Source organism: Coregonus clupeaformis, chromosome 28 (assembly GCF_020615455.1).
Source record: "Coregonus clupeaformis isolate EN_2021a chromosome 28, ASM2061545v1, whole genome shotgun sequence".
In the NCBI taxonomy this organism is placed as follows: Eukaryota; Metazoa; Chordata; class Actinopteri; order Salmoniformes; family Salmonidae; genus Coregonus; species Coregonus clupeaformis.
In genome coordinates, this window is record NC_059219.1 from 19,414,829 (window position 1) to 19,426,854 (window position 12,026).

General features: G+C 44.6%; 1 protein-coding gene across 3 annotated transcripts in view; it reads left to right on the plus strand.

Annotated features, from left to right (window-relative positions):
• The window catches only part of LOC121543362 (oxysterol-binding protein-related protein 8), a 158,607-nt gene that overhangs the window by 67,453 nt on the left and 79,128 nt on the right, over positions 1-12,026 (plus strand). For 2 of the 3 annotated variants that reach the window (XM_045208688.1, XM_045208689.1), the window contains exons 4-5: positions 2,754-2,790; positions 6,493-6,762. In XM_045208688.1, coding sequence (XP_045064623.1) covers positions 2,754-2,790; positions 6,493-6,762 — 307 coding nt within the window. The remainder of the gene's footprint in view (positions 1-2,753; positions 2,791-6,492; positions 6,763-12,026) is intronic. The other variant, XM_045208690.1, reaches the window with a different exon arrangement.

The window sequence follows — 12,026 nt, forward strand, 5'->3', positions numbered from 1 at the left end:
AAGTGTTTCAATTGATAAAGTTCTGCACCTGTTTAGTGTGGATCGGTGTCCGATGTGGTCTGTTCAGAGAGATTCTAATTTCTTATTTCATGTCCGATTAGAACGGAAGTTATGGTGGTGTTCATTAGGGAACACGGTTGCAAAACGTTTTGCAACAGAAAACAAAAATGAAAAATGTCTTATTGGACAAGTTCAAATCGTATCACCCATTTAACCTCAGTTTCGGACTGTTTTAATACGTTTTGTGCCTAATGAACGTGACCCGTGTCATGATGTTCCCCCATTCCTTTGATAGTCTATATTGAGAAATCTCTGTTTTTTTCACCAAGTTCTTAAAGGCTTTTTCAACAGGAAAACAGGTCAGAGGAAGTGTTTGACAAGGTGCCAAGGCATGCAGATGTGTATCTGTGATCCATCCATCACCCCTCTCTCTAACTGTATCATCCATCACAACTCTCTCTAACTGTATCATCCATCACCCCTCTCTCTAACTGTATCATCCATCACTCCTCTCTCTAACTGTATCATCCATCATCCCTCTCTCTAACTGTATCATCCATCATCCCTCTCTCTAACTGTATCATCCATCATCCCTCTCTCTAACTGTATCATCCATCATCCCTCTCTCTAACTGTATCATCCATCACCCCTCTCTCTAACTGTATCATCCATCACAACTCTCTCTAACTGTATCATCCATCACAACTCTCTCTAACTGTATCATCCATCACAACTCTCTCTAACTGTATCATCCATCACAACTCTCTCTAACTGTATCATCAACCACAATACGTCCTTTGAACTCTGATTCTCTGTTGAGTCCCCTTAGCTGGCCTTGTTGTGCTTTATCACTAAACAGGTAGTTGATGGAACTGACTGACCATGTAGCACAACATATTGAGCTGCAGATAGTTGGAGACAATGCATTCACCCCTCAGTCAGCTTTGATTGAATTAAAAAGCTAATCTAAGGCCGCTTGCCTCTAAAGCTTTATTAATCAAACGCTGACCCACCCCTTCTCTAATCGTCTTTCCTTGTATGGGTCCTGTAAAACATAGTGCACTATAAAGGTAATAGGATACCATTTGGCACGCAACCTCTGTGTACGTACGCTCAACCTGTTACAGCACAGCAGTGGCCTCTTGCTGAGGCCAGAGCCAATGGAAAGCACCGGTTGCTATTTTGTCTCTTGACGGGCGGGGATGGGGACCAATTGGTGCTTAGCGGGAGACACGCCCAACCCACCCATCCAGTGCTGTTTGTTGTCTCTGGATGATCCCTCTTCATCCCTGGTTCTCCTGTAATCTCTGCTAATCCAGGCTGCTCCCGGTGTGTGTGGATTGTGGTCGGCACCACTGGTGTGTGTGTGTGTGTTGATTTGTCACTGGGTGTTATGTTACACCATCTCTTCTGGTGACCTTAGCCACCTGCTCCTCCATTCAGTCACCGTGCTGTTGTCAGTATGCTGTTGTGGTCTGTTGTCAGTGTGGTGTTGTGGTCTGTTGTCAGTATGTTGTTGTCAGCGTGGTGTTGTGGTCTGTTGTCAGTGTGGTGTTGTGGTCTGTAAGTGTGGTGTTGTCAGTGTGGTGTTGTGGTCTGTTGTCAGTGTGGTGTTGTGGTCTGTTGTCAGTGTGGTGTTGTGGTCTGTTGTCAGTATGGTGTTGTGGTCTGTTGTCAGTGTGGTGTTGTGGTCTGTAAGTGTGGTGTTGTCAGTGTGGTGTTGTGGTCTGTTGTCAGTGTGGTGTTGTGGTCTGTTGTCAGTGTGGTGTTGTCAGCGTGGTGTTGTGGTCTGTTGTCAGTGTGATGTTGTGGTCTGTCAGTGTGGTGTTGTCAGCGTGGTGTTGTGGTCTGTTGTCAGTGTGGTCTGTTGTCAGTATGGTGTTGTGGTCTGTTGTCAGTATGCTGTTGTGTTCTGTTGTCAGTGTGGTGCTATGGTCTGTTGTCAGTGTGGTGTTGTGGTCTGTTGTCAGTGTGGTGTTGTCAGCGTGGTGTTGTGGTCTGTTGTCAGTGTGGTGTTGTGGTCTGTAAGTGTGGTGTTGTCAGTATGGTGTTGTGGTCTGTTGTCAGTATGCTGTTGTGGTCTGTTGTCAGTGTGGTGTTATGGTCTGTTGTCTGTATGGTGTTGTGGTCTGTTGTCAGTGTTGTGTTGTGGTCTGTTGTCAGTATGCTGTTGTGGTCTGTTGTCAGTATGGTGTTGTGGTCTGTTGTCAGTGTTGTGTTGTGGTCTGTAAGTGTGGTGTTGTCAGTATGGTGTTGTGGTCTGTTGTCAGTATGCTGTTGTGGTCTGTTGTCAGTGTGGTGTTATGGTCTGTTGTCAGTATGGTGTTGTGGTCTGTTGTCAGTGTGGTGTTGTGGTCTGTTGTCAGTGTTGTGTTGTGGTCTGTTGTCAGTATGCTGTTGTGGTCTGTTGTCAGTATGGTGTTGTGGTCTGTTGTCAGTGTTGTGTTGTGGTCTGTTGTCAGTGTGGTGTTGTCAGTATGGTGTTGTGGTCTGTTGTGATCTTAATTTTTTTACTAACGTCTGTTCTCCTTTTTTGTATTTTGTCTTCTTGTTTTTCATCATCCTCTGTGGTTTCTGCTGCTGTGTCCTTCACCACCACCACTGCTGCACACAAACTCCACCTTTCTACCAACATCACCTTGACCACTTGACTGCCTGGATGGACCCCTACCCCTCCTCTCTCTCTCTCTCTCTCTCTCTCTCTCTCTCTTCCCCCATCCCTCGCTGCCTGTCCCAACCCTTCCCCGTACCAGCTCCATGCAGAGATCAGAGAGCACCCCACCACATCAGGTAAGCCACTGACCTTTGGAAGGGGTGAGGAGGCAGGGGTGAGAGGGCTCCCAGGGGGCAACAGGCTAACGTCCTCCAACTCAACACCTCAATAGGACAGGGATACATTTATAGGTCGTGTTACAGTAGCCAGATGTGACCTGTTTGTGTTTACCTTTAAATGAATGTTATGCATTCCAAGTTATAGGAAATGATTTCTCTGGGTAGGCCTACAGTTTGGAGTGGGTGGAAGTTGTCTGTAACTCTATGATATTGTCCATCACATGTTTGGCTGAACAGTGCTGATCTAGTTTCACAGTAGCTTTGGTATGGTTCTACAGTGCACTGTTTTGATGAGCAACAATATTTCCAATAGCTACTCACTGACTCACTGAAATGTCACTTACAGTTGTTGAGTTCACTATCTAGGCCTACTGCTGTGTCCCGTATGGCATTGAGTTTCCTAGTGATGGAGTTGAGTTTCCTAGTGATGGAGTTGAGTTTCCTAGTGATGGAGTTGAGTTTCGTAGTGATGGAGTTGAGTTTCCTAGTGATGGAGTTGAGTTTCGTAGTGATGGAGTTGAGTTTCCTAGTGATGGAGTTGAGTTTCGTAGTGATGGAGTTGAGTTTCCTAGTGATTGTGTTGAATTTCCTAGTGATGGCGTTGAGTTTCCTAGTGATGGCATTGACTATTCCTAGTGATGGCATTGACTTTCCTAGTGATGGCGTTGAGTTTCCTAGTGATGGCGTTGAGTTTCCTAGTGATGGCGTTGACTGTTGTACAGTACTCTGTTTTGGTGAGCCACAATATTTCCAATGTCACTTGCAGTTGTTGAGTTCTCTATCTAGGCCTACGGCTGTGTCCTGTATGGCACTCTATTCCCTACACTGCACACTATGTTTGACCATAGCCCTATGGCCCTGGTCAAAAGTAGTGCACTAAGTAGGGAATAGGGTACCATTTGGGACACAACCTGCCTCTGGTTGTCCTGGTGCACATTTGTCCAACTGCTTTTGACAGATGCCCACCCCGTGCCATGCCGTGCCATACTGCAGGACTGGCATAGCTTGATTTTGGCAGGGCTGGGCATAGAGTCCCCATTATAGAGGACCCATTGGCATTGGAGATATCGCTCACTTCTAGTAATTACAGAGGCAGAAAATACAACACTAAACAGACTAAACTCTATGAACTTGCTTTATGTCAAATATAGTGTTCTTTAGCTTGGAAAATAAACACATGACTCTGGGTGACAACATAATGCTGTATGTTTCCAAGATTAGGACGGTTTCCCTCAAGAAATGAATTCCTCTTCAGGTTTTGTTTCCTTGCCATGATACCTGGTATCGTGACAACCCTACAGAGGACTCCTCTCTCTCCCCTACTATTCTCTGTCTAGTGTGCACTATCTCTCCTCTACTATACACTGTCTAGTGTGCACTATCTCTCCCCTACTATTCTCTGTCTAGTGTGCACTATCTCTCCTCTACTATACACTGTCTAGTGTGCACTATCTCTCCTCTACTATTCACTGTCTAGTGTGCACTATCTCTCCTCTACTATACACTGTCTAGTGTGCACTATCTCTCCTCTACTATACACTGTCTAGTGTGCACTATCTCTCCTCTACTATACACTGTCTAGTGTGCACTATCTCTCCTCTACTATACACTGTCTAGTGTGCACTATCTCTCCTCTACTATACACTGTCTAGTGTGCACTATCTCTCCTCTACTATACACTGTCTAGTGTGCACTATCTCTCCTCTACTATACACTGTCTAGTGTGCACTATCTCTCCTCTACTATTCACTGTCTAGTGTGCACTATCTCTCCCCTACTATTCACTGTCTAGTGTGCACTATCTCTCCCCGACTATTCACTGTCTAGTGTGCACTATCTCTCCTCTACTATACACTGTCTAGTGTGCACTATCTCTCCTCTACTATTCACTGTCTAGTGTGCACTATCTCTCCCCTACTATTCACTGTCTAGTGTGCACTATCTCTCCTCTACTATACACTGTCTAGTGTGCACTATCTCTCCTCTACTATACACTGTCTAGTGTGCACTATCTCTCCTCTACTATACACTGTCTAGTGTGCACTATCTCTCCTCTACTATACACTGTCTAGTGTGCACTATCTCTCCTCTACTATACACTGTCTAGTGTGCACTATCTCTCCTCTACTATACACTGTCTAGTGTGCACTATCTCTCCTCTACTATACACTGTCTAGTGTGCACTATCTCTCCTCTACTATACACTGTCTAGTGTGCACTATCTCTCCTCTACTATACACTGTCTAGTGTGCACTATCTCTCCTCTACTATACACTGTCTAGTGTGCACTATCTCTCCTCTACTATACACTGTCTAGTGTGCACTATCTCTCCTCTACTATACACTGTCTAGTGTGCACTATCTCTCCTCTACTATTCACTGTCTAGTGTGCACTATCTCTCCCCTACTATTCACTGTCTAGTGTGCACTATCTCTCCTCTACTATTCACTGTCTAGTGTGCACTATCTCTCCTCTACTATACACTGTCTAGTGTGCACTATCTCTCCCCGACTATTCACTATCTAGTGTGCACTATCTCTCTTTTTTCAGGGTGTGCTACAACACCCTCAGCCCCCCTGCTTCCTGCTGCTATGCAGAAGACTTAGTCAGATGTTGAAGTCAGTCTGTGCATTTTAATAATCTGACACTGTTCTGTCTGAACCCTAGGTCAAAGGGATGATGGTCACGTGAGCATTTTACATCGTCATGGTGATGTGGCCGGTGACACGTTGCTTCTTGAAAGTCCAATATCTTGAAAACTTGACTGCTGACATGCAAAACATTTTGGAATTGCATCAACAGTGGAATAATGAAAAAAAGACAAAACGATAGTTTCTGAGTGGATTTTCCCTTTAAGAGCTCTACTAGATAGTTTCTGAGTGGATTTTCCCTTTAAGAGCGCTACTAGATAGTTTCTGAGTGGATTTTCCCTTTAAGAGCGCTACTAGATAGTTTCTGAGTGGATTTTCCCTTTAAGAGCGCTACTAGATAGTTTCTGAGTGGATTTTCCCTTTAAGAGCGCTACTAGATAGTTTCTGAGTGGATTTTCCCTTTAAGAGCGCTACTAGATAGTTTCTGAGTGGATTTTCCCTTTAAGAGCGTTACTAGATAGTTTCTGAGTGGATTTTCCCTTTAAGAGCGTTACTAGATAGTTTCTGAGTGGATTTTCCCTTTAAGAGCGCTACTAGATAGTTTCTGAGTGGATTTTCCCCTTAAGAGCGCTACTAGGCACAATGTGTTCTCTACCTAGGATGTTATTTATTGAATATGCTGTGTGTGCTTCACGTACACTAAACCAAACCTACTTAACCCTTAGCCATAGAGTTAAGAAGTATTTTTACTATACTGAGCTATTCTCTGCTTTAATATGTTATGACGCTCCAGGGTGAAGTTTTCTCTCTGGGACAGATCCTAACCTTAACCGTTAGTGGGAAAAATGCAACTCTAGGGGCAACTTCACCTTACTTTGTGTTAGATGGAGTCTTTACAACCAGTGCCACTAGAGGGCACCGTGTAGTCATTATCTGTTATCATCACAAGTGAGGGAGGAGAACCTCTTGCTGCTCAGCCTGTTGGTCAGCAGATGGAAATTAATCTCTCCCTCTCTCTCATCTTCTCTCTTTTTCTCTCTCTCTATCTCTCTCTCTTTCTCTCTCCAGCTGCCTTAATTCCCAGTGATGACTCCATCATATTGACCCCAGGGAGGATGAGCCAGCGAAGCCAGGGGAAGGAACGAGAAAAGAGGGAGGAGAAGGAGCGAGAGAAGGAGCGAGAAAAGGAGAAGGAGAGGGAGAAGGAGAGGGAGAAGGAGAAGGAGAGGGAGAGGGAGAAGGAGAAGGAGAGGGAGAAGGATGGGAGCCTCCACACGCCCAGCAGAGATCACCTCGCCAGCCCCTCTTCCCTCAGCCCTGGGCTCAGCTACACCCATGGTAAGACCTCCCTCTAAGCACAGACCCAGGGTCAGTTATCTCTTATCCTCCGTAGTAACCTCTATTGAAGTAGTAAAATGAATCTGATCTTAGATCAGCGCTTGGGGGCATCTTTGTTCTGTCCATTGAGTTGAGGGCTATCCTCAGCAGTATGAGCTGATGTTCCTGAACCACAGTGTCCTCTGGAGGTTGGTGAGCTCTGCTAGGCACCATGCAACCAACAGGGTTGAAGCAGATAACATGGTAAGCCCAAAGGTTGCCAATGCTCTAAGCAAAATGATCAGATGTTGTTTTTTTGTTTTTTTTAATTGAGGCTTGTACATGACAAGGCATGGGTGTGTTTTTTAAGGGGGTCTGGGGAGGTTTTTACCCTCCAAATGTCCAAAATGGTTCCTCCTACAGTACTTTCCTTCTGGGATGTTCCATTATCTACCACCAGGGGGAGCAGAAGCTAAAAGGAAAATTAAAGTCTCTATTTATTCTAGAGCACCTTCAAATCAAATGTGTCTGCATTCTATCAGAACAAGCTACACTTCTCTCAAAAGAGACCTGAGCAGTGCGATTGGGGGGACTTATACAACTGGGTAACCAGTAGTTGCACAAAAGGAAATAATTCTGGTATAGAACCATAATAAAAGTAAAAGAAAACTGCTTTGAGTATTTTTTTTATTTTTTATTTTACCTTTATTTAACTAGGCAAGTCAGTTAAAAACAAATTCTTATTTACAATGACGGCCTACACCGGCCAAACCCGGACGACGCTGGGCCAATTGTGCGCCGCCCTATGGGACTCCCAATCACGGCCGGTTGTGATACAGCCTGGAATCGAACCAGGGGGTCTGTAGTGACGCCTCAAGCACTGAGATGCAGTGCCTTAGACCGCTGCGCCACTCGGGAGCAAATGAGGGGGAGATGGTTGCATTGATATTGCTAGTACCTAGGCCTCAATACAGCTCTGTGATGTAGTCTGGTAAGCCAATACATCCAGTGTTATTTTCCTAGTGTCAGTTTCTCAGTTGTGGTTGTTGCTGGTTTGCTCTTCTGAATAGAAGGATGTAGGCGGAGCTTCACAGGTAATGCCGTCCCAAAGGGCAGAGAATCCAATAAGGATGAAAGGCTGGGAGGCAACAATCCCTGTGATCTGTATCCTTTATTCAGTGTCAACCCAGACTGGCCGTGAACACTTGTGAAGGCCATCGTGACGTTTACCAGTCTGTTGTTGGTCCAACGTCACTATACCCTCCATTTATCATGACAGACATTGGATGCCTATTCTCTAGTGCCACATGGCCCTGGTCCAAAGTAGTGCACTAAATGGGACGCGTCTATTATCTCTCTCCTGTTGTGATTCAGAGGCATCAGACTATCAGTAGGAGAGATAGACATAGTGTTCTTCTTAAGGTCTCACAATTTGGAATATTTCCTGGTTCAATGGCCATTTCAACTGATGATACACATTGATTCCTGAAGAATATAACTTAGAAATGTCTTTTGAGATTCAGACAGCTGTCTTCTCCTATCATAACCCTGCATTAAAAGGTACCAATACTCCATTGTTTATGTGTTTCATTTTGTTGTTTTTGGAAACAAGCGATGTAGTCTATAGCTTCAAACTAAGTTTAAACTATTATGCTATGCTCGTGGACTGTCGGTCCTTAGTGGGGCTGCCGTCAGGCTGAAAGATCAACTCCAGATTGTGGCTTTAAAGGCCAAAAAGTCCCTCCCCGCTTTAGATTCTGCCAAGTGTTCCTACCTACTTGAAAGAGAGGACGTGAATGCCTGTCCTAGTTCCAAAACAAACATTCTCTATGAGAAGTATATGGTTCAGATAGGTTAAACTCTTAAATCATTGGAACTCTGTGGTCCTCTGTAGCTCAGCTGGTAGAGCACGGCGCTTGTAACGCCAAGGTAGTGGGTTTGATCCCCGGGACCACCCATACACAAAAATGTATGCACGCATGACTGTAAGTCGCTTTGGATAAAAGCGTCTGCTAAATGGCATATATTATTATTATATATTAACTCTTTAGCCCTGGGCCAGGTTTCCATGGTAACCTGCACTGCCTCAAGTAGCCTCTTTATATTGTGAGGGAAATTATGCTGTATTGGCCCCAAACAGTGTTGTGTGGATCAAGATTGTAAATGATGCATTCCATTTCAGCTTCTCTTGACCGGTTGTCTGTCCGCCAACTTGCATGCTCTGGTCCTAATCATTACTAGTCTGGCTATTAGAATAATATTTTATGACCTCATTAGTTGGATATAACCAAATAATTATGTTATTTGGATCCTACACAAAACTGATATTTATTCAGAATAGTATAAACCTGGATAATCAAAGTTTAGATAGGCTATAGACAGCAATAATGCCTAAAACACATTGTATGATATTGCATGAGGCTAGATTCCCTCTGCAGATAAGGGACAGCTAAATCCTGAGCTTGGTCATGCACTGTCTGCCTCAGTCCCTGCCTGCACATGGACAGCCTACCAAGCAAGGCCTTTCTCCCTGCCATGGAACTGTTATGCTAAAATAGACCCTGACCCAGCATGTTGACTCTCATGGCAATACACATCTGCTTTCCAGACACTCTGTCTTTAACTTTCTCTATCTCCTCGCTCACCCTGGCCAGGTAGACGGACAGCAGGAGAGATGGAGGGAGGGAGAGTAGGAATGAGGGAGAGAGAGAGGTAGCAGGTGGGGCCAACCCGGATTTAGGCTCAGCCTCAGGGATTACGCCCTGTCAACCGGGGTTAACATGGATGGGGACACCCGTCTGAACAAATCACAGCCCTTTCCTACTTCCTGCCTGGCCATCCACTAATGGGAGGCTGTGCCTGAGGAGCTCAGTGTTTTTGCAGGGTCAGTTGGAGATCAGGAGAACCGGATGGACGATCTGGGGGTCTCTGGGCCTGGGCTCGCCCTGGATGTCTGTAGGCTGGGAAAGCACGGCTGGTGGGGAGACTATATATATAGAGAGAGCGGTTTCAGTTCGCTGGTAAGGACGTTTGTCTCCAATTGACCTTGGTTGGCGTTATCCTTATGTCGCCACGATGGCGGAAGGCAAGTACGGCCGAGTCGTATTGAGATGGTGGTGTCTTTGTAGCTAAGCAGCTGTTAGCATTTGGGGCTAATGGAGAGATGCAGCTTTGGCAGTGGAGATGTAGCATTAGGAGCTAACAGAGAGATGTAACATTATGACATAACATAGAGATGCAACAGTAGGAGCTAACCGAGAGATGCAACATTAGGAGCTAACAGAGAGATGTAGCATTATGAGCTAACAGAGAGATGTAGCATTGTGAGCTAACAGATCGATGCAGCAGTAGGAGCTAACAGAGAGATGCAACGTTGTGAGATAACAGAGAGATGTAGCATTAGGAGCTAACAGAGAGATGTAGCATTAGGAGCTAACAGAGAGATGTAGCATTAGGAGCTAACAGAGAGATGTAGCATTAGGAGCTAACAGAGAGATGCAGCATTAGGAGCTAACAGAGAGATGTAGCATTAGGAGCTAACAGAGAGATGTAGCATTAGGAGTTAACAGAGAGATGTAGCATTAGGAGCTAACAGAGAGATGTAGCATTAGGAGCTAACAGAGAGATGTAGCATTAGGAGCTAACAGAGAGATGTAGCATTAGGAGCTAACAGAGAGAAGTAGCATTAGGATCCTTCTTTTGGTCTCTGCCATGCTTCTCCGTCTGAAAGATCTTCCCTTTAGAATCACTGTTTTGTTATGCTAGAATACTATGTGTGCGCGTGCAGCTAAAACCTGTCCAGTGGGGATAGAATGAATGCAAGCAAAGCCGAGTCAAACAAGGACTATAAAGTGGCTAATAAGATTCAGCCATGTGCACTGAAGCATAGCACGGATCTATATTCCCCAGCTCAGCATAGACTACTATATACTGTAAGGCAAGGACACAGTAAGGTACATCATATACTACTATATACTGTAAGGCAAGGACACAGTAAGGTACATCATATACTACTATATACTGTAAGGCAAGGACACAGTAAGGTACATCATATACTACTATATACTGTAAGGCAAGGACACAGTAAGGTACATCATATACTACTATATACTGTAAGGCAAGGACACAGTAAGGTACATCATATACTACTATATACTGTAAGGCAAGGACACAGTAAGGTACATCATATAATACTATATACTGTAAGGCAAGGACACAGTAAGGTACATCATATACTACTATATACTGTAAGGCAAGGACACAGTAAGGTACATCATATACTACTATATACTGTAAGGCAAGGACACAGTAAGGTACATCATATACTACTATATACTGTAAGGCAAGGACACAGTAAGGTACATCATATAATACTATATACTGTAAGGCAAGGACACAGTAAGGTACATCATATACTACTATATACTGTAAGGCAAGGACACAGTAAGGTACATCATATACTACTATATACTGTAAGGCAAGGACACAATAAGGTACATCATATACTACTATATACTGTAAGGCAAGGACACAGTAAGGTACATCATATACTACTATATACTGTAAGGCAAGGACACAGTAAGGTACATCATATACTACTATATACTGTAAGGCAAGGACACAGTAAGGTACATCATATACTACTATATACTGTAAGGCAAGGACACAGTAAGGTGCTCCTAGGGCCACTCCTCCACAAAGCCTCTTTGTCACACATCTAATCCCTAGTTTAAAGGGTCTCTGGCCCTTTATAGAAAGATTCTAGGAGATCCTACCAGGAGATAGTGATATGGTGTCTGGCCCTACATGGAAGGATTCCAGGAGATCCTACCAGGAGATAGTGATATGGTGTCTGGCCTACATGGAAGGATTCCAGGAGATCCTACCAGGAGATAGTGATATGGTGTCTGGCCCTACATGGAAGGATTCCAGGAGATCCTACCAGGAGATAGTGATATGGTGTCTGGCCCTACATGGAAGGATTCCAGGAGATCCTACCAGGAGATAGTGATATGGTGTCTGGCCCTACATGGAAGGATTCCAGGAGATCCTACCAGGAGATAGTGATATGGTGTCTGGCCCTACATGGAAGGATTCCAGGAGATCCTACCAGGAGATAGTGATATGGTGTCTGGCCCTACATGGAAGGATTCCAGGAGATCCTACCAGGAGATAGTGATAGTAGTCCTGTGTAGCTCAGTTGGTAGAGCATGGCGCTTGCAACGCCAGGGTTGTGGGTTCGATTCCCACGGGGGGCCAGTATGAAAATGTATGCACTCACTAAC